This window comes from Monodon monoceros, unplaced genomic scaffold (assembly GCF_005190385.1).
Source record: "Monodon monoceros isolate NGI ecotype Baffin Bay Population unplaced genomic scaffold, NGI_Narwhal_1 Super_Scaffold_17, whole genome shotgun sequence".
NCBI lineage: Eukaryota > Metazoa > Chordata > Mammalia > Artiodactyla > Monodontidae > Monodon > Monodon monoceros.
Window position 1 is genome coordinate 26,619,732 of NW_021703773.1, and position 26,907 is coordinate 26,646,638.

General features: G+C 37.7%; 1 protein-coding gene across 1 annotated transcript in view; it reads right to left on the reverse strand.

Annotated features, from left to right (window-relative positions):
- CSMD1 (CUB and Sushi multiple domains 1) overlaps positions 1-26,907 on the reverse strand; it is a 1,429,265-nt gene that overhangs the window by 1,227,443 nt on the left and 174,915 nt on the right. Inside the window, exon 3 of the mRNA XM_029226263.1 lies at positions 10,575-10,687. Within this exon, the coding sequence (XP_029082096.1) occupies positions 10,575-10,687 (113 nt within the window). The remainder of the gene's footprint in view (positions 1-10,574; positions 10,688-26,907) is intronic.

Genomic DNA, 26,907 nt, shown 5'->3' on the forward strand with positions numbered 1-26,907 from the left:
TACACTTTTTGAGGTCAGCTTCTATGCCAATACTGCAGAGCTGGAAGAATAAATTAAAAGTGTTATATACCAGGGACAGAGCCACATGGTTTAAAGAGCTTATCTTCTGTAAGTTTCGTTAACAACTCTGTGAGGTTGGTACTTTTCATCTTTAATTTTGCAAGTGAGGAATCTGCTACAATAAGTGCTTAAGTAACTTATCCAATGGTCACACAAATAGCGATTGGGAAACTGGGTTAAACCCAGACCTCAGAATCTATGCACCATCCACACGTAAACATTTGAGTAATTAATTCTGCCAACATTTCCCATTTCTAGTACCCCAATAGTAGATAGCCAAGGCCTGAGGGTGTTTAAATAGAGAGGTTGTCTAATTTCTAGTGTATTGAGTGGCTCATTAAAGACCCATGATAGCCAAAAGAGAGACTGTTAAGAGGAAAATCATCTAACATTATTTTTGCTTATAAACTTCATTTTAAATAATGCTCATTTTTTGCACACATTACCTGAGATTACTTATTACCAAATACATACACATATTAGCTTGGAAATTTGTCTATGACACAAGATATTATTGGGAAAAATCAACAAAAAAGTAAGAGAAAAATCTTGGGAGATGAGTGGGTACAAAGGATAAAACTTAAATTATGATCATGAGGAAATATATTAAGAAATGCAAGTAGCATTACATTTTGGGAGGTCAGGTATTAACCAATCCTTATTTTGTTAAAGATGCCTTTTCTATGGAATTAATTTGTCTTTTATTAAGTCCCTTTCAGACAGACTACTATGTCTGTGTGTAGTTTTCTAGTAAGTACACACGTTTTCCCTTATTTTTCAAAGAAAAAATTCAGCTCCAGTGCTGACCTTAGAACCTATGGACTCAGCCATTTGAAAACAATATTGAAGGCCTTTTAATTACCTGGTCCCACTTTGTATTCTATTTCCAGGTGAGAGCCATAGATCCATTTAAGAATATTAATTTCTAATATCATCTACAGATTTTCTCCTTTATGATGTTCATTACTTAATTTTTTAAATATTCATTGTAACAAGCTAAATAACTCAATAATACAGAGAAAAATCAAGCAATACTTCTTCTTAAGCATTCCAATGACTCCCGAAGTAATGTTTATTAAAATTCAGGTATCCTCCTATACTTTCCTGAATACTCATATTGTGTATGCTATACATATATAAGGATGATGGATACACACACACATACACACGTATGTGTGCATACATAGTTACACAAGTACTCTTAAAAATATTTTTTTGACCAAAATGGGATTATACTGCTCTTTTTTTTTTTTTTTTTTGGCTGCGTTGGGTCTTCATTGCTAAGTGTGGGCTTTCTCTAGTTGCAGCGAGCGGTTGCTCCTCTTAGTTGCGGTGCGTGGGCTTCTCACTGCGGTGGCTTTTCTTGTTGCAAAGCACAGGCTCTAGGCACACAGGCTTCAGTACTTGTGGCACGCGGGCTCAGTAGTTGTGGCTCGCGGGCTCTAGAGCGCAGGCTCAGTAGTTGTGGCGCACGGGCTTAGTTGCTCTGCGGCACATGGGATCTTCCCGGACCAGGGCTCGAACCCGTGTCCCCTGCATTGGCAGGCACATCCTTAACCACTGTACCACCAGAGAAGTCCCTATACTGCATTTTTTTCACTTCCTTGTATGATGGATGTTCTCTTAGGTCAATATACATAAGACTAAAACTAAGTCTTTTGAACAGTGTTGAGTACTTTGAAGAAGATCTTTTCTTAGGATGATGTTTGAAGGGAAATTGTATCTGACAATATAAACAGTGTGAGGGGGAGTCTGCGAGAGAGTGTGTGTGTGTTGGTGTCTCGCCAGGGTAAACGAACTGACTTAATATCACTCAATAGATCTCACTGTAGATTTTATGATCTGACGGATTCACAATGATCCACTCCTACTGAATCAGAAGCTGGATTTTGCAGTGCACAGAAAGCAGATTCATGTCTCCAGGGTAAATGCACATTAATTAAGTTCACAAAACATATCAAAATGCCAAATTAATAAATTACAATCCACAGGAACCAGACGATTTGCACTGACAGGACAGCCCTAACCCCATACCACAGCACTCTGGGCCCATATATGAAGCCAAATTGTAACCCCAGCTTTGCTTACAGGAGCAGAATCAAAACAAGAGAAACAAGAAATAAGATAAGCAACAGCAACCAGACTGAAGAACCTCTGATGCCTCAAGGGAGCAGAGCTGATACCATCAACTGACAGAAGTCATTGGGACCTTTACGGTAGTTATGGAACGACTGAGAACTGGATCCGGAGGAAGTCTATGAAGTCTACGTACCAAATTATGCATGTCATCTCACAACCTCAACCTCATAGACAGTGAGATATCCATGACTCTCAAATGGAGAAAGTCATATACAGCATGGGACCCAGAGCAGGGAACGCCTTGCACTGGCGAATGGCCCACCTCAACTCCTGGCCACACCCACAGCAGGCATGGTGCTCGGTGGACCGAAGGGCTCAGAGGTCTGCTGGCAGAGCATCCCTCTCCTCTTGGCCGAGCTTCACTGGACGTGGCTTTGCCTCTGGCACTTATTCCATCTTTATTCTTTCATCAGACATGTCAATAGCCATCGGTTATATACCAGCCTTTCTACATTACCTACACTCACTTCCTGGTGGCGGCTCTCCGTCTGTCTGCTCTGACCCATCATTTGATTGACTTAAAGTTGAACTTTCAGAAAGTCACTACCTCTCTCCTGTCTCTGCACGTTTTGGAGGTGTTAGTATTCATGTTACTAACAGCAGTAATTAATTTCAAGTGCCATTCCAAAACCTTTGATTAATGGTCCTAGGGTACCTACTTTTAAACACTCCTGCAAATCAAGAACAAAAAATGGGTACCCAGGCTCCGGCAACGAAACCTAGGGAAGGACAGATATGAGGACCAACTGCTCTGCTCTCTACAATCAGGTGAAATGTGTCCTCAGGAAGGTGTGTCCTCACCTGGGTTTACCAACACAGAGTATCTAATAGTCAAGAGGAAAGTAATTCGAGAAGTTTCCCATTTGTTTCAGCCTCCGTAATTGTTATAAATCCAAAATAATGTTACAGTGTTGGCTGATGGATAGCTAGCAGTTGTTGCTCCGCCACCACTTTCTCCAATCAGAAATGTTTCTCTCCTGCCAGGTGGGTCACTCACATTCCACACTTTAATTCAGGTTGAGTTTGGATAATCACTTCAAGGGAGAACTAAATCAGTGCTGACATCCTAAATAAAGCTTTGAGCTTGAAGGGTAATAATCTAGCTGCTCTTTCTAAATCCAGATCCATGGATGTTAAGGGAAAGAAGATTCCGCTGGAGGGATGTGTCAGAGGGAAATGCCAAATACATTCAATGAACAAGAAACATACTCTCAGTAAGAAGACCCACCCACCTCCGGAGTTAATTACTTAGTGAAACTAGGATGAAAGGTGAGAACTGTAGCCAAGATTCATGCTTCTCTGGTGAAATTCTAAGTAGTTTATGAAAATGAAGCCCATTTGCTTCCCCAAAATAAATATATAATAAATGAAATTATTCCACTTTAAGTTTTTACAGGTTTCATTTAAGGGTCTGTATTGAGTCCATTATTGAAGGAATGCTTGTATATGTTGTGGGTCACCTAAACTCTTTATCTTTAAACCATTTCAGTGTTTTTTGTTTGTGTGTGTGTGTGTGTGTGTGTATGTGCGTGTGTGTGTGTTTTTAGGAACTTCTAGATGAGAAGATGTGTTAACCAAAGAGAAAATCAAATTCAAATCCGTTAATTGTGACACTTATTAGCAATTCACCTTTTAGGTTTTGAGGGAAAGACATATGAACTACCGGCTGAAATTAAGCTAGGATTGAGTGCAGAATTTTTATCAAACAGTATTTCTGAATATTTACTTTGTGCCAAATGTCAAGGATTCAAATTTTTCCTTGGAGCCCCTGACTGCCCTCAAGGATGCAAACAAAAATGACCACAAGAGAAGGCATAATACGTGCCATCTAATTGCTCAAGTTAAAAGTGCTGCAAGAGTTCACAAATCACTTAATCCACCTTATTCCTCTTCTCTCTGCAAACGTTTTGGGCATCACAATCATGATTTAAAAGCCAAAATGTGACAAACTCGTAAAATGGAAGCCCATGCAAACAAAAACGCTTCCGTTTATGTAACAGTCCAGTGAGATGAATTCAGCCTTCTCCTTGAGGATATCACAGAGGAAGTGTTCCCTGTCACACATGAAACGCTATAAACCCAACCCCCTAACTGCGAGGCCAGCCAGAGGGGCCATGCTCCAGGCCCACCGTGAACTCTAAGCAGGACCCAGGAAACCTCCTACGGTTCTTAAAGATGGTAAATGCTTTTCTCCATAGTCTTGCCTGTGATTCTTCCTCACTCAGAAAGATGCCCTGATGACCCATCTTCCTGCAGAACTTCTATCCAATGACGCATTGTAAACACTGTATTTGAGGTACAGCCCAAGCATTAACTCTGTCAGGACTCTACCTGTCCCCAAGTACACCTGACCTTCCCTCTTCTGCCCAATCGTGTCAAACACCGTGTCTACTTATTACACTCTCTGTTCTACTGAATTTTGTCGTGTTCCCCTACTACTCCTTCAGGACAGACACCATTCTTGTCACCATCTTTGTATTCCTATCATTTAGCTCAGTATGGGGTCTCTAGCATCTGCTAGATGCTAGCAGATTATTACTCAATTATTACTCATTATTACTCAGATTATTACTCATTATTAATCAATAAAAGCTTAGTAAATAAACGAAAGAATGAGTAAATCTGTGTGTGCATAAGCACTTACGTATATTCTCCACGTGTATATCATATATACACTTGTGTATGTGTGTATATATGTAATTGTGTATACACACGTGATAATATGCATGTATTCATATGTATGTATTTTCATACATGGAAACAAATAAACAACTATATGAGAGAACATATAGTAAGTGGTTAAGAATTACAATTTCTGGAAATAGACTTGTTGAATTTCTCCTTTCACATTTAGTAGTTATAAGGTCTTGGCAAACTAAATAACTATAGGTCACTACCTAATTTTCTCTATCCCGTAATATTAGGTAATTTTACATTGCTTATAGGAATCTTGAAGATTTAATAAGAAAATGTACATAAGACTTTATACCATACTAGGCACATGCATCCATCTATCCACCTGTCTACCTATTTGTCAAGTGTCTATCTACCTACCAATCTATTAACTTTTATCTATCGATTATCTATTCATCTATCTCTTTCATCTACGTACCTACCTATCATCCACTTATTTACTATTTATCTATTCATCCATACAGATACATATACCTTAGTAAGCAGGACAATGCTATAATTGATAAAATGAATAATTTTAAGACAAAAAAACTGAAAGAGAAGAATTCCTTTAGAATAGCATTTTATAACCCAAGGGAGTCTCTTAAAGCATCTTCGTGGGCAACCATTTTTCTCACTCCAACTAATGAGCTATTTCGTATGCAAAAACAATTTCCTGTCACAAGCAAATTTTTCCTATTTAGTAATGTCAAATTCCTCCTCGCTACACTGGCGGTATTTCTTTTAAAACAGATTTTTTAAACTGTCAGATTCTTATAGATTTCATGCATAATATTTAAGGCCAATATATTCAAATACGGCACCATGGGAAGGTGAGATAAATGTTGAATTGTAAAATTAGTATTTTATGAACAAAATATTTGACTGTCTACATTTCTGGCTAAAATTTTTCCCTTTTCAACTACCACATCAGCCAGCATTTTTAAAGAAATCTTAAAGAGAATAGATCCCTACCATTTCTATCAGCTTTGCCTTAGACAAGCAACCAGTTTAACCTTCCTTTGCCTACCCAAACAACTATTGCAAATGTAAATATCTGTGGCAAAATATGCATTAAATTTTCATTTCAATTTCTTTACAAAAACTGTCATCTCATGGATAAAGCCTTGGCCAATTTAATTCCCAATCAATGGAATTGCCCTACACTATCGAGAAATGTTCTACAGAAGGAAAGTATTTATTCTAGTGAATACATGTTGGACTCATTAATTTGAATCACAGAGTTGGGGCTTTCTATTCAAGTACAAGTACTATAATATACAAAAGTTCTATTTCACACAAAGTACTGGATTATCAAAATACAATCAATGTCAAAGAAGCTTATTTCACTTGCAAAAATATCTAAAAAGTCCACCTAAATTACAGTAAATAATCAGTCAGAAACTAAATTTTAAAAATATAACCAGTACTAAAATTATGAAAAGTCAATGTATGAAAAACTACCAAGTAATTCATGAAACATTTGAAATGATATTCAGGATAAAAATAAAGATGCACATTAACAAGAGAAATGTCACTTAAAAATAAATCAGACTTCAGAACCAAAAATTGGGAGTTGAAGGGTTTTCATCATATATTCACTAGTGTTTCTAATGCTTAGTTTACCTTGTCACCAGTAAGAAAAAGCATTAAAACAGAGGAAGGCTTCCCTCTTAAAAAATGAAAAAATAAAAAGAGCATCAGAGTGACAAGTTCTTTGGGGCATAATCTCGAGACTGTCCCATGTCACCAAATGGATTTGTTCTCTTTGTCCTTAAGTCTAATGACTGCCTTGTCACACGTCTGTCATGACATAATATCTGTCACGTCCTGACATGTCAATTTTCCGACCTCCTATATGATTTTTTTTCTTAAATCATAAATAAACGATGACAAAAATAATTTTATTTTAGTAACAGATCTTGATGAAAGGAAGTTGGCAAATAGAAATACATGAATGAATACTATTTATACACATAGGACTTCAATACTGAACAAATGTAGGAATTCTGATAGTAATCCATCTCATTGTAAATTATGTGTAATCCTAATATATTTTGTTATAAATTTACCAAAGAAAATTATGCAAATTCTTTGGTTGATCACGAAGAATAATGTTCAGTGACGGAACTAGGAAATATAACACTATAAAACACCCTACTAAATTAGTAATTTCAATTTTATTAGTCTGTATTTATGGGTTAAAATATGTTGATTTCATCAACAATCTATAAACTTACTATTTAGAGAGCTAATTACTGTATGTGAATAATGTTAGTGTGAAATTTCTAAATATTTCCATTTAATATCCAGTGTTAAATTCAACAACTGAAGGCATCAATTAGAATATTTTAATTTATTGTTTCCATACTCCTTAGGTAGCTTAATATCTCCGTGTATGAATAATAATTTATGCAATGTACCAGTCCAAAGTACCATCAGCAAACTATAAAGTTCAGTTCCCTGATTAAGTTTATTATAAAGGTTATTTTGTATAGACAGATTTTTTAAATTTGGAAGACTTTCTCCAATTCAAGCAAATAAATGAAAATTAGAAATTTAAACATCAGTATGGTAATACTAAATAATTACTAATTTTAATTAGATAAATTAGTAATGGTTTAAGAACTAGAGAAAAAAATTTTAAAGCTGATTTAGTATTACATTTTTTAAAAATATATTTATTTATTTTATTTTTGGCTGCACTGGGTCTTTGTTGCTGCTCGCGGGCTTTCTCTAGTTGTGGCGAGCGGGGGCTACTCTTCATTGCCGTGTGCAGGCTTCTCATCACGGTGGCTTCGCTTGTTGCGGAGCATGGGCTCTAGGCACGTGGGCTTCAGCAGTTGTGGCACACGGGCTCAGAAGTTGTGGCTAGTGGGCTCTAGAGCACAGAGCTCAGTGGTTGTGGCGAACAGGCTTAGTTGCTCCACGGCATGTGGGATCTTCCTGGACCAGGGCTCGAACCCGTGTCCCCTGAATTGGCCGGCAGACTCTTGCCCACTGTGCAGCCAAGGAAGCCCTAGTATTATATTTTTAAATTAAATTCTCTTTAGAGGTCTTGGATAAGATGTGGACGTTTTATTATATTATTTAGCTTATATTAATTACTTGATGGAGTCTTGCCAATATAAAAACCAATGGGTCCTTCACATTCCACCCCTCCACATCCCCAAGTGACCAGTAATATGCTTTCTATTGTATAGATGTGTTTGCATTTTTCTAGAAATTTATATAAAGGGATTCACACAGTGAGGACTCTTTTATCTGACTTCTTTCACTCAGTGTAATTAATCTGAGAGTAATTCGTATTTTTGTGGGTATCAATAGTTTATTACTCTGTTTGCTGAGTAGTGTTTCACTGTACGAGTATACCACAGTATGTTTATTCATTCGCCTGTTGATGGGTGCTCGAGGTTGTTACAATTCTGTCTATTAAAAATAAAAATGCTATGATGATCCATGTAAAAAAAAAAAAACCAATGGGATTCAATGTTCTGGTTACAAAACGACTTTAGACATTTTTCCGACTATTCTCATTGCTTCTGCTTAATATTATATCCGAATAAGTGTATTTACATATTTTATACACTACTCAATAAAAATCTCACTTTTCCTCATGACCATTACATTGGTAAGTTACAATTATGTCTAAATTCCCTGTGGGAACTGATACTATTGATTACTCAGCTGATATCTACAGTGAAAGCTTTAGTCTCTTCTAGATAAATTGTCTAGTCTTTAATCTCCTGTTTAGACTAACTTTATTTCTCCAGATAGTACAAATTTATTTTCTCAGTAGACCTTTAAGCTAATTGAGAACTATTTTACAAATAAAGATATTGAACATTTTATACAATTTCTGTTTTGCTGACAAAGTATTTTATTTTAATAGTTTTTTTCTTTCAAAATAATGACCTGTATTCACTTGTAAATATCAGACTATATTGTAATGTCACTATTTAAAACACAAATTTCAAAAAACTGCATCTTCACACATCAACAATAGAAAAAATACATTGAACTCATGACCTTGCTTACTTTTCTCGTCATTTTCCCAATTTTGTTAATAACTCATAAACATTTTCCCAACAGAGAAAATCTCAGTCATTTTTTATTATACCATGATGACAACCACTAACACCAACAATAGCCCAGAAAGATTCAGTAGAATTACTCATTTGGCAATCTCCCAGCATCGGTAGTTTCTGCAACATTTATCTTACAAAATTTAACAAAACATGATGTTCAAAGATCAACTTTGTCAGAAAGGGGAGGAAAATTGACAAGGTTTCTCAAATGTTGAAGCAATATCTACCTTCTGAGCAAATACCATATATGCTGATTGGACAAGTTCTGTTTCACAGTACCTAGTACAGATCGCTTTAGAAACACTTTTGTAATGTTAAGCGAAAAAGAAATTTTGTGAAGTTAGGGTATACGGGAAGTGGTAGATACAAGCAAATTTGAAAGCTAACAGCACCTATTAATCTTAAACTAGCCTGTTACTCTTCCGAAGATTAAATTATCCCCTGGTAATCAGTAATATACTTCAAGATGAGTTACCCTTTCAGGCCACTGATGCAGGTTTATATATAAATGCAGTGGCCTGGAGTCAGAATAGTATACAATACTAAGCATCATTCCACATAAGACTTTAAATGAAAGGATAAATGGCTCTGTTTATTTTACTGTGCAAAGAGGACATTCTACCCTTGTATTTTCTGATAATTGCATAGTAGCTAAGTTCAGTTGCACAAAGCACATGTAGATTTTATCTTTCCACGAAGAATGATTTTTGCCCAAGTGTAGGGACACTCCAAAGAAGAACACACACAGATGTGACTGAACCCAGAAAGGCTCGTTAAGTGAACAGTGTGTGCTGTAAATAGGAATTGGGCTATCCCTTACCCACAGTCCTTTTCAATTCATGGGCTTCAGAGTTTATGTTAAAAATAAAATATTTTGTATTACACATGAAAGAAAATTTAAAGTGTCTATGTGAAACAAGACTAAAGAGACCTCAGCATTTACACTTACCGTATTAGTAGTGCAATTTCTTAAAACTGAATACTTAAAGTGATCATCTGTATTACTGCCTCTACCAAACTCTCTTCTATCTTTTTAAAATTTCTGCCCCAAACAGTCACCAATGACAGCAAGACCCTAACGGCACCTTGGCACAAAATCCGAAAACACCAAAAAACAGAAACAAAACAAAACTCACTCCTGATCCCTTGCAAGCACCAAACAGTCAAACTGAAATCATTTTCTCCATTAAAAGTTTCCACTCTGTCAACCAAAACTCATGCAATGGAATTCCCTTTACCTAAGCACCAACTCTGAGTATTACTGTCCAACAATAATTTTAAGAAAACATGTCTGTCTTAAGAATTAATTCTTCACAGAAAAGGAGCTCTATCAATTAGTATTCTAAATTCTCAAAACGTCTCTACCACATGTCAAAAGAAAAACCACTCTTCCAATCAAAATTTCTACCAGTAAAGGAAAATTGTCAACACACGTTTTGTGCTATAGGATGTTGGGCCATTGTAGTAAATAGTGCTCTCCCATCAACAAAGCACAGAAGTCAAATGTTTGCACCATTAAACCACCTCTGAAATAGCAGCTTCGGTCTGCATGAAAATGTTCAGTGTGAGGTCATCTGGACGGTGGGTGTGTGCAGTGCACAAGGCGCATCCTACCTTCATACAGAGCTTTGAAGCCCTGGGCACTCACGGCGAAGTCTGTCGTGAACCACAGAGTAAGGATGGAGCCGGTGCTGACGATGCAGGAAGGAAGCTGAAATCCCGACAACCTAAAATTCAAAAAGAGATGAACACAGTCAAAAAGCATGAACTTGTTATTGAAGCTTATTTGATGAAGTCGTTCAATTCCTCTTTCCACTGTGGCCTGTTTATTTGACATAAGTCACTGCACAATTGCACGATCCATATACCAGGTGTTGCCAGCTAACTGAAATGAAGCATTTTCAAGGACTAGAGTTTGCTTATTTAAACACTTTTTGAAAAGATTTTTTTTCTTGAAGGACATGTACAATACACCATTGTCTAAAGAGAGTGCACAGAACTTGCAACAATGCAGTCATCCTTACACCTGCTATGCGAAACAATGTAACACTCCATGTGCTTTTGAGTTTATTTTTCTCTTAACTTATTAGATAGTGCGCTGTCACATTTCATCATTAATGTGCTTATTCTTACTATCTTCCCACCCCTCAATAAATCGGTTTCTCTTGAAAAGAAAACGAATCCTAGTCACAACGTCAGAAATAAAAATCAATGACTACCTTGAGCTCAGGTCAAATGAACTGATTTTGATATTTGGTTTTCAAGACAAGTTTTTCGGATTTTAAGATATGTGTTTCAATTATAACTAGGTTGGGATATATTAAGAAATCTTAATGATGAGAAAGAACTCTGAAGGAGTGAACTAGTATAATAATATGTAAAATATAATGCTTTACAAACAAATAGCTTTTCTAAAGGTTAAAGAGATGCTTCAATTTATATCTTAACTAAAGTTTACTAATTAAATAGTTTGTCTACAGTTGCATGGTTTAGTGTAGTCTGAACACAAACTTCTGACTCAAATAAAAAGAAAAAAAATCAACCTGAACATTCATTTCCAGGGGGAGAAACTCTGTCTTGCCAGTAAGTCTATGGTATTAAAGGCCTAATTACAACCACTGTAGTTGCAGAATCAAACCAGAAACTAATAAGAGAAAAATGACAGGACAATTGTCAACCAGCAAACACTTCTAAATAATCCATGGATCAAAGAAGTCTCAAGGGAAATTTTTAAAAGTACATTAAACTGAATGAAATATAAACACAAGATATCAATATCTGTAGGACTCAGCTAAGCAGAGCTGAGGGGGAAGTTAACAGCACTGAAAACATACATTAGAAAAGAGGAAAATTCTCATATGTGTAATCCAAGCTCCCATCTCAAGAGCTTAGAAAAGGGAGAGTAAAATAAACCTAAAGCAAGAAGGCAAGAAATTACAGATAAATGCCAAAATCACTGGAAATGAAAACAGAAAAGCAATGAAACAAAGCCTAATTCTTGGAAAAGATCAACAAAATTAACACATGTAGCAGAAATGACAAAAAAAAAAAAAAAGAGGGGGATAAGAATAAATAGAGATAAGAATAGGAATAAGAATAAAGAGGAGGATTAGATAAATATCTAATAACAGGAATAAAATAGCAAATATTACTAGAGACCCCACAGATATGAAAAAAATGCTCTAAAAACTACACCCATAAATTTGACAAAAGTGAAACTGCTTACTTCCTTAAAACACACACACACAACGAATGACCACAACTTACTCGATGAAACAGAAAATGTGAATAACATTGACATTACGTTTACTGTAATGTAAATGTTAATGTAATGTAACATTTAATAGTTACACTATAACTATTAAAACTCCCCTGAAAGAAAAGTCCTGGCCCAGGTGGTTTTACAGAAGAATTCTTCTGCCATAGACTGAATGTCTGTGTCACCCCAAAGTCATATGTTGAAACCTAATCCCCACCATGATGGTATTTGGAGGTGGGGCCTTTGGGTGGTGATTAGATCATGAGGGCAAACTATCTCTATAAAAGCGACTCCAGAGAGCTCTCTCGCCCCTTCTGCCATGTGAGGACACAGCAAGAAGACACTGTCTCTGAACAGGAAGCAGGCCTTCAGCAGAAACTGAAACAGTGGGCTCCTTGACCTTGGACTTCCCAGTCTCAAGAACCACACGAGAGAAGTTTTTGTTTTTTTATAAGCCACCCAGTCTATGGTATCTGTTATACGTACTAAGGAATTTACCTAAATGCACCGAGACATTTACCAAACATGTAAAGAATTAACAATTTTATGCAATCTCTTCCAGAAAACAGAAGTGGATAAAACACTTCCTTACGCATTTTATGGCACCATTATTACTCTGTGCTATGGACTGAATTGTTGCTTTCAAAATTTGCATGGTGAAGCCCTAACTCCCAATGTAACTGTACTTGTCATTTCTTTATTTTTTCAATTTTCATTGGCGTATAGTTGATTTACAGTGTTGTGTTAGTTTTAGGTGTACAGCAAAGTGAATCAGTTTATTTGTAGATATGGATATGGTATATATATATATATATATATATCCATTCTTTTTCAGATTATTTTCCCATACAGGTTATTACAGAATATTGAGTAGAGTTCCCTGTGCTGTACAGTAGGTACTAGTTATCCATTTTATGTATAATAGTGTATATATGTTCATCTCAATCTCCTAATTTATCACTTTCTCCCACGTTTCCCCTTTAGTGACCATAAATAAGGCTTTTAGGAGGTAATTAAGATGAACTAAGTTCATATGGATGGGATGCTAATCCAACAGGACTGGTGGCCTTATAAGAAGAGGACAAAGAAGAACCCTCTCTTCCCTTTCCTCCGACGCTGCCACATGCCTGCACTAAGAAAAGGCCATGTGCTCGCACACCCAGAAGACAGGGGTCTACGAACCAGGAGGAGAGTCTTCACGAGAACTTGACCATACTACACCCTAATATCAGATTTTTAGCCTCCAGAAATGTGAGAAAATAAATTTCTGTTGTTTAAGCCACCCAATCTATGGTATTTTGTTGTGCAGACCAAGCTAACACACCCTGCTACCAAACACAAAGGCAGCACCAAAAAAAAAAAAAGGAAAGAAACAGACCAATATCCCTCATAAATACAGATATAAGAATCCTTAACAAAATAAGAGAAAACAGAAGTAAGCAATAGATAACAGTTATTCAATAAGGCCAAGGGGTGTTTATTCCAGGAATGTAAACACAGTTCAGTATTTGAAAATCAATCAACGTAATCTGCCATAATAACTAGCTATAGAATAAAATCACAGGATTGTAATATTCTATGTAGGAAAAAGCATTTGACTAATTTAAGCATCCAATCATGAGAAAAACTTTCAATAAAATATGAATGGAGAGGGCTTCCCTGGTGGCGCAGCGGTTGAGAGTCTGCCTGCCAATGCAGGGGACACGGGTTCGTGCCCCGGTCCGGGAAGATCCCACATGCCGCGGAGCGGCTGGGCCCGTGAGCCATGGCTGCTGAGCCTGCGCGTCCGGAGCCTGTGCTCCGCAACGGGAGAGGCCACAACAGTGAGAGGCCCACGTACCGCAACAGAAAAAAAAATATGAATGGAGGAAAACTTCCCCAACTTGACAATGAGTACCTTTAAAAAAAAACAACAACCTACATCTAATATTATACTTATTGGGGAAAGACTGAATGCTTCCCCCTAAGACTGAGAACAGGCAAAAAGGTATGGTTTCACCACTTTTATTCAACATTATGCCAGAGGATCTAGCCAGTGCAATCAGCCAAGTAAAAGAAATAAATGCGTACAGATCAGAAAGGAAAAAATAAAATCGACTCTATTTGCACCATTAGCTACATAGCTTATGCCAAGGAATCTATAAGAAAACTCCTAGAGTTAATACTTGAAATTAGCAACTGCCCAGGATATATAATGAACATACAAAATTCAATTTTATTTATACATGCTAGCACTGAACATGTGGACACCAAAATTAAAGACACAATGCCATTTACAATCGCCAAAAGAACACTTATATATAACAGGTACAAAACTGTGTCCTGAAGACTGTATAATGCTGAAGACAGAAATGAATAAAACATTAAATAGAGCAATATACCATGTTAATAGACTGGAAGACTGAACATTGTAACGATGTCAATTCTCCTCAGACTTATATGTAGGTTTAAGACAATTTCTATCAAAATCCCAGCAAGATTTTTTTTAGACACAGACAAGATTCTTGTAAAATTTAAATGGAAAGCCAAAAAAAAAAAAAATAGAATGGCTTAAATAATTTTGAAAAAGGATAAAATAGGAGGAATCAGTACACCTGTTTGCAAGACCTATTTTGTAGCTACAGTAACCAAATCCATGTGGTACTGGCAGAGGGACAGACCAATCCATCAGTGTATCAAAACAGAGAAGTCAGAAACAGACTCATGTAAATATGCCCAAATAATTTTTGATAAGGTGCAAAGGCAGCTCAGTGGAGCAAAGAAAGCCTTTCAACAAATGGCGCTTAAACAACTGGAAGTCCACAGGCAAAAACAACCAAAAAAGAGCCTAGACCAAAGTCTAACACCCTACAGAATAGTTAACTCAATATGGGATCACAGACATAAACGTAAAATGTAAAAATACACAACTTTTGGGAGAAATCATAGGGGAAAATCTTTAGGATCTTGGACTAGCCAAAGAGTTCCTAGAGTGGACACCAAAAGCACAATCCATAAAAGAAGAAAGTGATAAACATTAAAACCATTCGCTCCGTGAAAGTACCCAGTTAAGAAATGAGAAGACATGCTACAGACTGCTAAAAAATATCTGCAAACCACGTATCGGACAAGGACACGTGTCTAGAATATATAAAAAGAAACTTTAAAGATTCAACAGCAAAAGAACAAATAATGTAATTAGAAAACAGGCAAAAACCAAAGTGTCGTTTCATCTAAAAGGATATACAGATGGCAAATAAGCACATGAAAAGATGTTCAACACCATCATTCATTTGGGAAATGCAAATTAAAACCGCAAAGAAATATCACTACACACCTATTCAGAATGGCTAAAATGAAAAACAGTGACAATGCCAATACTGTGGAGAAAATGGATTGCTCATATATCGCTAGTGGGCAGAACCACTTTGGAAAACAGTTTGACAGTTTCTTAAAAAATTAAACATGCGAACAGTATGGAGGTTCCTTAAAAAACTACAAATAGAACTACCATATGACCCAGCAATCCCACCGCTGGGCATAGACCCTGAGAAAACCATAATTTAAAAAGAGTCATGTACCAAAATGTTCACTGCAGCTCTATTTACAATAGCCAGGAGATGGAAACAACCTAAGTGTCCATCGACAGATGAATGGATAAAGAAGATGTGGCACATATATACAATGGAATATTACTCAGCCATAAAAAGAAATGAAACTGAGCTATTTGTAATGAGGTGGATGGACCTAAAGTCTGTCATACAGAGTGAAGTAAGTCAGAAAGAGAAAGACAAATACTGTATGCTAACACATATATATGGAATTTAAGAAAAAAAAATGTCACGAAGAACCCAGGGGTAAGACAGGAATAAAGACACAGACCTACTAGAGAATGGACTTGAGGATATAGGGAGGGGGAAGGGTAAGCTGTGACAAAGTGAGAGAGTAGCATGGACATATATACACTACCAAACGTAAAATAGATAGCTAGTGGGAAGCAGCCGCATAGCACAGGGAGATCTGCTGGGTGCTTTGTGACCACCTAGAGGGGTGGGATAGGGAGGGTGGGAGGGAGGGAGACGCAAGACGGAAGAGATACGGGAACATATGTATATGTATAACTGATTCACTTTGTTATAAAGCAGAAACTAACACACCATTGTAAAGCAATTATACTCCAATAAAGATGTAAAAAAAAAAATTAAACATGTGATTATCAGATGACCAAGCAATTATTCTCCTGGGCAGTATTTACCCCAGAGAAATGAAGATTTATGCTCACACAAAACCTGTACAAGAATATATATGAATATATATACGTATACATATATATACACATAAACATACAGTTAATAATCAAAAACTGGAAATAACTCATATATCCCTCAAGAGGTGAATGATATACAAACTGTGCAACATCTATACCATGTACTACTATTACTCAAAAATAAAGAGAAATGAACTATTGATTTATAACACCTGGATGACTCTCCAGAGAATTATGCAGAGTGGCAAAAAGGCAATCCGAAATAGATTACATACTGTATGACTTTAACATTCTTGAAATGACAAACTTATTGAAAAGGAGAACAGGTTATTTGTTGCCAATAGCTAAGCAGGGAGTTGGGACAGGAGGGAGGTTGGCGTGGCCATAAAAGGATCACATGAGGGAATCTTACGTTTTGTGTCTCGACAGTTTCAGTGTCACTTTCCTGGCAGTGTCCCTCTACTGCAGTTTTGTAAGATGTTACCTTTCGAGAAACTGCGTAAAGAATACTCAAAATCTGCGTTATTCCTTACAGCTGCATGTAAATCTACGATTTTCTCAAATTTGACAGTTTAATAAAACAATAGATTGGAGGGCTTGGGACGGAGGCACTCTAGAAAATATATACAGATTAAAATCATCCAATTAGTACAAAAACACAGTATTTAATAATAAAACATTCTCTCATTAGATTCAAAACTTAACTGAACAAAAAATGATTTAGTGTAGTCCGTTTTGAAGTTTTAGTATTTATTACCGTAAGTTTAGATATCAAATAATGTGGTAGCACTTTAAAATGAACACACATTCATGTTTTCTTTAATGAACTTTAAAAAGAATCATGAATAGGAAGGGAAAAGTCAAACTATTATCTCAGAAAAAAAGTAACAAGATACTAAGAGTTGTAAAAACAATGTTATATGACTACTGTTTGGAAGTTTGAGGAAGTTCAACATACACAATGGTAGATAAAATATATACAAGCGGGGGCTTCCGTGGTGGCGCAGTGGTTGAGAGTCCGCCTGCCGATGCGGGGGACGCGGGTTCGTGCCCCGGTCCGGGAAGATCCCACATGCCGCGGAGCGGCTGGGCCCGTGAGCCATGGCCGCTGAGGCTGCGCGTCCGGAGCCTGTGCTCCGTGGCGGGAGAGGCTGCAGCGGTGAGAGGCCCGCGTACAGCAAAAAAAAAAAAATACACACACACACACACACACACACACAAGTGATCTGTTGGTTGAGGTGGGTAGGAGAGTTGATTCAGTTAATCATTGAGACCGTCAAGAGCTAAATTTGTGGTTGCAATATTTACAGCCATTACCCATCACACCAGCTGAGAGAGGAATCTAAACAATGACCAGTGAGGAACTCATTCTTCAGTCTCCCTACAAATACCCTGGTGAGGATGTATGCTGCTGATAATCTCTATAGTACATCACTTGTATCCTTTGCGTGAGGACCCTGGGGATAAATTTCAATGCTATCTTCCTTCAGGAAACATATGTTCTTAGGGGCAACCAGTTTATTTTTAACACCTAGTAAATCATGGAGCTGTTCAAGTTGCTTAGTGTTGACTAAAAGAAAATTTCGAACCAAATTTCTGGCCTTCCCTAAGCAACGTGTGAATTTTTATAGTAGCCTCGTTGCAGATTCTGTACTTTGCATTCCTTCAGAATTTTATCTTGCTGCCATCCATGTATCTTTAGATCTTTGTAAGCCACTTTAGATATAACTCCTCACGGTATTCACACAGTGGCAAGTCAATGAAAACAAGAAAGAAAGAAAATTAACTCTGCTTTCCCCTCCCCATTTCTATCAAACCCAATATCACCTACAACATACGCACATTTGACCTACTTCTTCCTAGAGTGCAACTCAGAAACATGGTTGCCACTGTTGAAAACAATCCTAGCCTCTTATTCAAAGCATTGGGTTTTCACCTGACACCGTCATTGAATCATTTGTGGGAAGAGAAAGAAAATGATTAGAAAAAGGAAGGGGAAAAAAAAAAAAAAAAAAAAATTTCCCCCCCAGCAAAAAAAAAAAAAAAAAAAAAAAAAGAAGAAAAGTATAGGCAGCAAAGGTCCAAACCTCTCTCTCTCCCTCCCCCCGCCCCGCCCCCACCCCGACACCTACCTCTGCCTGTCTTTTTCTAGCTGCCTGCCTGTTGTCTGATAGAATCTCATTTACTGTATTTTCTACGGGGAGAAAGCAATTCCCCTCTCACATCCGGCGATCTGGGTAAATGATACAGCCTGTCAAAGATGAGTGATTATTAAATAAAGTAAGGACAATTTGGGGCAGCTTTTCTATATTCTCAGTGCTTGTTCACTCAGTAGAAACATGAGTTTCAGAATCGAACAAGTTTATTCTTCTTCCATCTCGCAAGAAATTACTAGAATGAATTGCACTTAGAAATACATCAAAAATATTGTGTACTCCACTATCACTCAAGATATTCAAATTCCTGATACCAATGCAATAATCTTGAGTATTAGGAGTGGTGAGGCTGGAGAAAAAATAAGAAATTGAATGAAAAGGTCAGCAGAAACAAGACTGGTGTGAGCACAGTTTATTTCACATAAATTAATGAGGAAGTTTTAACTCCATTCAAGAGAGGTACACTCCTAAATGAAAATAGTACCTATTTCATTTATTTATTTTTCTATTTTGTTCAACATACCATTTATAACAATATAAAAGTTATAAACCTACTTACAGTATCAATTTCAATGGTAGATTTTTATCATGATATATTTATATACATTACATTTATTTAAACTGTTGCATAGTTCCACCGTTAAAAAAACGTGTTGGATTTTAAACTCTGTGAGAGCTTCATTTAACTTCTCTTGGGCAAAGCCAAAGTTAAATACTTTATACTTTCTTTAAATTTCTATTTTCAAAAAATTTTACTATGTCCTATGATTGGCCCAGCAGCAAAGATATTTGAAGCTACTATACTTGAAGTCTTCACTGTTTTTATTAAAAAGTTAAAACTATAAGTCTTTTTTTAATATTAAACAATTACAAATGCAGATGTGATATGTCTGTACTGTACTGCTTGTTTTCCCCTTCCCAAAGCTCTTAGCACATCTGTTTGAGTCTGGTTTGATTTAACAAGAAGAATGTCATGTAGTCATTTGGTTTTATTACACTATTTTAGCCCAACACTGAGTTCCCAACAATTCTAGGTTGCAATTATTAGACCAAAAACGTCTAGAGGTAAAACATTTGGTAAAATTGCACATTGACAAAAGCCTAAGAAAGGATTTCATGTTCAGTTGTACTCTGTTCACTTAACCACAAGGTATACACACAAGAGAACAAGGGGAGTAATCAACTTTATACAAAGAAACATCAGGACATCTTGTAGTAAGACAGAGGCCTCAAGTCTACAAGTCAAGGCATCTCTTCCTATTGTCTAGTGCTTACTAGGAATCAAAGAGGCATTCTGGGTAGTTTGTTATCTGTCTTATGCGTAGGAACGCGGAAGGAATACCTAAATGATTTACTGGTGCCATTTTGAAATGGTTTTCCATGCTAATTTCAGGAATAAAAAGTTTCTATGCGCAGTAGATATCTGCATTTCTATCTACGTCTCTGTGGTTGTACAGATACACAAATGTGATGATGTCTTTTCCCTATAGTAAGCTCAAAATTTTACCTGTGATTCATTTAATAATAATGTCCATGCCAAGTTGTTTAAAAACAATATACATACTCCAGAAGTGTCAGGGCTTTTTTCACATCTATGAAGACTGATATGTGTGTACGTAATTGGACAGAGCTCTTAAAAACAAGAACTGAAAACCTTGGAGGGAAAAAAAAAACAAAAAAACACAGTTGACTAACACATCTTTAACTTTCTTACCAAGATTTTGTGCGAGAGGTGGATAGCTATTTGCCCTCTAAAAGGGTTACGTCTCTCTTACATGAGTATCTTTGGTTAAATTTTGAGAGCGTCATGAGATTTCTAGTAGCCCTGTCACTAATATTAATATTAGTATTAATATTGCTACGTATATTGCATATATTTTAATATTAATTGTTATATATGTATATATAGCAATTAAACCATTGCATTTGCGTTAACTTACACCCTTCTTTCCTAAGAGGCTAACATCATAAAAAACATCTTATTTTCCTTAAACATGTCATTGCTTATATCATGGTCTGTACATAGTTTACTTCTCCCCAGAATCCTGAGAGGAACTGCACTCAGTTACGGTGATTTAGTATACTTGGCCTATCTTAGTCCGTGCTAAATAAAAGTTTCCTCCTAACGGAATTCACTCTCCGCTAAACACTACTCTGTCATAAAAATGAATTTTCCCCAAATTACATTCTCAACAAATTTGCCAAGATTTAATCCACTGATCCTCTTTTCCTATCAATGCATCAAGCTATTCTTAGCAAGTGATTTCATAATTACAGCGTCTATAATACATTATCAGAAACAAAAATCTAAGCAGGTTTTGCCCCCAAGCATGAAATAGCATCCTCTCGGTGTGACTCTCTTATGACCACAGAAACAGCATCATTTATAAATGACACGAACGTAGTAACAGCATTTTCCACTCCTAAGTATGACTGTGAGTACTGTAACTCCAACGTTCTCTTCCTCTGCTCTTGAGCCTTCTGGGCTATCAACTTCATCTCCACCTGAGTGATAAGGATCCAGAAATTGTCCTCCTAGTGCAAAATCCATTAGTAGGATTTTTTTTTTTTTTTTTTTAATTTATTTGACTGCACCGGGTCTTAGTTGCAGCACGCGGGATCTTCGTTGCAGACTGCAGGATCTTTGTTGCGGCATGCGGGATCTAGTTCCCTGACCAGGGATCAAACCCAGGCTCCCTGCATTAGGAGCACAGAGTCTTAACCACTGGCCCACCAGGGAAGTCCCCATTAGTAGGATTTTTCTACCAAGATCTCTTTCCAATGTGTTTTCCCCCAGCTATGCCACTTTTCCATGTTAAGATTTGACATAAGCCCTGTGCTCCCTTAGGATAACTCAAAAGCTTTCTGCTTTACTTCCTCATCTGAGGGTTACGATATTTAACGCTCATCTGAATTTCAGCACAGCTATGATAAACAAGGCAAGGCCCTCAATGACTTCTTCAGAGGCAAGCAAAGGGATTAGGCAAAGACCCCTAGGGTTCATTTCAGGGCTTAATCATGTTGAGAAAGTATTTCAAAGACCGGAAATGATATGCAAATTTATTTATTTCACTGTGGTAGCTCACAAAAGTACATTTTTAAATTGAGATTTCCTTCTTAATTGTGAATCTAACTTCTTCTGTAAAAACTGAAACCTGAATCCAATAGTTAGGTAGTTAGATGGAAACTCTGTATTTAGAATTACAGATTCTCCTCGACTTATAATGGGGTTACTTCCTGATAAGATATTTTCAACTTATGATGGCTTTAAGTCAAAAATGCATTTAATACACTTAACCTAAGGAACATCAGCTTCTCCTAGCCTACCTTAAACGTGGTGCTCAGATCACTTACATTAGCCTACAGTTGGGCAAAATTCATCTGACACAAAGCCTGTATTATAAAAAAAAAAAAGTGCAGAATATCTCATGTCACTTATTAAACACTGTACCGGAAGTACAAAACACAGTGGTTTTCAGTGCATCCTTTGTTCACCCTCCTGATCGCACGGCTGACCAGGAGCTGTGTCTGTCTCTGCCCAGCATCACGAGAGAGATGGGACCGCATATCGCCAACCTGAGACAGATCGCAATTCAAACCTCAGAGTACGGCTTCTAGCGAATGCATATGACTTTCCTACCACTAGCAAGTCAAAAACTCTTGACTCAAGGACCACCTACACATACACACGAACACACACATTGAGGTAGAAAGGAGAAAAATATCTAGAGAGAGAGACAGACGAAACTCCATGTGGACTGGTCACTCCTCACTTACACTTTGTAACTCCTGACTGACAGCCCACACCAGCTGCATCCTAACATTCTCCTGACTCTCCTATTGAAACTCCGTAGAGTGACTCTGGGTAAAAACCAGAGGCAACTGAAAAGGAGGAAGAGATAGGAGGAGAGAAATAAAAGAATCTGTGCGTCCCAACACAGAAATGAGGAATCTCCTCTTCCAACAATTTCGAAACCAAGGGCTTTCCATGAGTCTGGTGCATACTAGAAATGCAGCCATGCTTCCTGAGTTCGCAGGCAAGAGAAGGTACTGGGACAATTAGCAATGTTATTTAATTGGGCAAATTAATAAAATTATATATACTTTAAAATATTTAAGTATTATGTAACAGTTGGGTAAAGGAGAATTATTTCAAATAAACGGTATATTTTTTTAAGGCAGTGAAGATAATCCACATTTACACACATCTTCATGACTGCCAGTGTGTTCTCAGAGGGCTGTAAAAATACCTTAAGGGCTTTGGTAAAGTTCACAAACAAGAATAGACACAGGCATTAGGAGAATCTAGAAATGCTGACTAGTAGGAAAAGAAATTTATGTGTAATTAAAAGAGCATAAAAAATCCTTGTTAAAATATATGCATTTTATAAACATGACTAGTAATTATTTTCAGAGACTTGGGAAAACAAAACATGAATTCAAGAATTTCATCAAATGGCTTATCAGAGAAAAGTCAACTCACACAAGGGACCTTATCTGTGTCCTACACGCAGCTGTTCCTCAGGACAGAGCCTGGAGACAAGGAGGGTTCGATAATGCATCCCAAAGTCTGGCTGTAGGATTCTGGCCCTGACGATGAGCGATGAACGAGTGATCATTATTATATGTCACTCAAGAGTTCATGACCAGTTGCCTTCCTAGACTTGGGTTCTAACACGCACACCGAATCTAATACCAGCTGACCCCGTGGGCATTTTGCCAGCTGCCTGTCACTGTTCAGAGACTGTCTATACCACACGCTCATGAAATCCTTAAAATAACACCCTGTTTTGTGGGAGAGAAAACTAAGCCTCAGAGATCTTCATTGACTTACCTAAGACCACAAAGGTGGTGAGTATCAGAGTCAAGATTCAAATCCAGGAATCTCTCTTGAGCCTGTGTTTTTAACCCCTGGAAACTCACAAGGGATTTCAAACTGGGGCCATAAAGGACCTAAAACTATACTGGACCAAACAGATGGGTAAATAATCAGTAATTTGGGCTTGATGACACAGTGGTATGTATAGACAATTAATCCAATTGTTGAAATGAAACCATTACGTAAATAAATGATAAAAGAACCAAGCTCTGAACCAGGAAGAGGAAAGACATTGGAGGCAAATCCCCACCCAGTTCACAGGCTGGCCACTGAGCATGCGCAGCCCAGGGGGATGCTCACCACAATGATGGGTCACCGACCCGCTCCCCTTGCAGCCCTGAGCTTCCTCGAAGGACACCTGCCATGGATGTGTTCACAGGCACATCTTGAGAACCGTAAAAGGTAAATTTAGTAAAGCCAATTCTTTTCTCTTGGCTTTATTTTGCTATAAGGAAAAGAACATGTCTCATGTTCTTTATGCCCAAATCTGCCCTAGTCTGAAAGAGCTAATTTTTTTTCTCATTCCCAGTCATGCCCCTGGCCTGTGAATGTATAAAATTCTCATCTTTTGATTGAAAAAGCCTATTTACGCCCTGCACCCTTATGAATTTACAGATAGAGTTTAAAATTTGCATATATTTCCCTTTCTCTTTCAGAAGGTAGAACTTTAGAGGACCTGGAAAAAGGGGAAATGGATGGAAGCTTGAAACACACAAGTGAAGCAACAGTTTTTTGGCTGTTTGACCAAAGTTGGGAGGATGGGAAAGAGACACGATGAAACATGAACATGTGTGGAACTTAGGTTTTTGACAGGAGGCATAAAGAAGTGATCTTATTTTCTCTCCACATCTCAGAATTAGCAGCTTTAATCCCTTCATAAATAAGGACGAGGAATTTTAAATTCTCTGGATCTAGGAACACCAAACTTGAATATCTGGCCACACAAGTGCATTTTCCAAGTCACCCATGTTCCTCATGACCCTGTCACGGTGATGTCCCCGCATATCCTACAAACCAAGTCAAAGTAATAAATGACAAAAGGAAAACCCACCAAGTCCTGAGACCATGTGTTTAAGAAGAACCCTGAATGTACTAAAACAGAGAAAAGGAGCAAACAATGTGTGTTATGGTCATCAAGACACATCAAACGTTTCCACTGAACAGAGATGACGGAGGAAGCTGGAGGTCGCCTGTCTGACCTGATTTACTCTCACTCCTGTTTGGAAGGGTACATTGATGGTGACATAATGGCAGGAATGAAATAGGTCTATTTCCTCAAGAAAAACCTGGTTTCTGTTATCCTATGACTCCACATGCCAAAAGAAGGCAACAGATTAAAACCAATGATCTCCCATCGAAAAATTTACGTATTTGAATCATTCATATTTTTCACAAATTCTTCTATTCCTGGAGAAATTTGAGAACACTATAGTGTTGAACCAAGTCTAATTTTAGATAGTCTTCTATATGATACACTGGTGGTGTGCAAAGGTAGCCAATCAACAGTAGGTGGAGGAAATAGGAGCTTTTTATTTACTTATTTATTTTTATGACTTTATTTTTTATTTATTTATTTATTTATACAGCAGGTTCTTATTAGTTATCCATATTTTACATATTAGTGTATACATGTCAATCCCAGTCTCCCAATTCATCACACCACCACCACCACCCCCTGCCGCTTTTTTCCCTTGGAGCTTTTTAAAGTATTAGTTATACTACTGATACATTATTGTTCAAAAAAAAGATAACAGAACTCGAATAGAGAATGTAAACTGATCACGAATATGTCAGTCAGTGATTTTCTTGGGAAAAAATCTTATCAGTAACTTCCTTAACTGACCTACATGTCCATAAATGATTACACCTAATTTTGGCACAATTGTTTCATTTTTTTCATTTTTTGTTTTAGTTTTGGCTGTGTTGGGTCTTCATTGCTGCGCACCGGGCTTTCTCTAGTTGCGGCGAGCAGGGGCTACTCTTCGTTGCGGTGCACAGGCTTCTCATTGTGGTGGCTTCGCTTGTTACTGAGCATGGTCTCTAGGCACGCGGGCTTCAGTAGTTGCAGCATGTGGCTCAGTAGTTGTGGCTCACGGGCTCTAGATCACAGGCTCAGTAGTTGTGGCACACAGGCTTAGTTGCTCTGCGGCATGTGGGATCTTTCCGGACCTGGGATTGAACCTGTGTCCCCTGCATTGGCAGGTGGATTCTTAACCACTGCGCCACCAGGGAAGTCCCAATTCTGTCACAATTATTATGAGACACATAAGATGCAGGACTGTGAAGTGTTAAGGCTCTATTTTAATTATGAAACCAAAACATGTAGCCTCGGGAGTGTGATGACCCCTGCAGGTGGTCACCATGCAGGTTTGGAGTTTACATATTTTGCTAACCTAAACACCGGTTGCCACAAAAATCTTTGAAATTCCTCCTTTGGGGGTGAATCCTTAGTCCTCCCCCCTCCTTCAATTTCCAGGGGCATCACCCATCGCTCTCATGTTCTCCCCTTGGGACACGAAACCTTCAGCCTCATACATCAATATCTGGAACCTAATTGTATCGGAGATTCACTGCACAGCACAAGCGCCTCATGAAAGCCAGCCTACTGCTTTCCCTGCAGGGAGAGTCGTGTTTTAGCAGGAGACACACGTGGAGCTGATCCCAATGATGGGACCCAGATGTTGGGGACAGGCAGGTGGGGATGTGCTGTGGGCGGTGTATGTCCGCTTGGAGGACAGCAGTCTCGGCCATGGGCTAAAAGAAGTCCCACCAGATGACAGCTAAACTAGGCAAGGTAACACTATCCCTGATGGGGCCAGACCCCCATCAGGGCTGGTGTGTGATTCTACAGTTCATCTTGCAAGCGATGTTAATCGTGAAGCCCTGAAATCAAGGGATGTGTCAGATGCAGATTTTACGGCAAGCGACTGGAATTTTAACCAAAGTCTATATTCCTAGCGTTGAATCCCACACACCACCATCTACGACTCCAATTTTTCTATCACGAAAAACAAAGTGAATTCACATCGTACAAAGCAGCTTGTTAAAATACAGGACACAGTCGACATCATCCAAAGATTGATCATTCCAGGTTTTAAGACCAAAACTAACACATCCCATTTAACTAAATGTATTTCCTCATTTTAGTAGAAGGAACAGACATGACAAATAATTGAATTAGATTTCAAGGTGTCACTGTCATATGAAAATTGGCTTTTGGGGACATTTAAGGTTTCACATGCAAAGCATCTTCTTACTGTAGGAGAAATTTAGTTCTTATTTGAATAAGGATATTTTTAAAAGCCTACCTTGTGTTAGAACTCGCTTTGTTAGTGTGTAATGATGCTGCCAACCTCTCCTGCTTGTAGAGGTTAATTGCCTGGTTTATTGAATAAGCTGCATGGCTG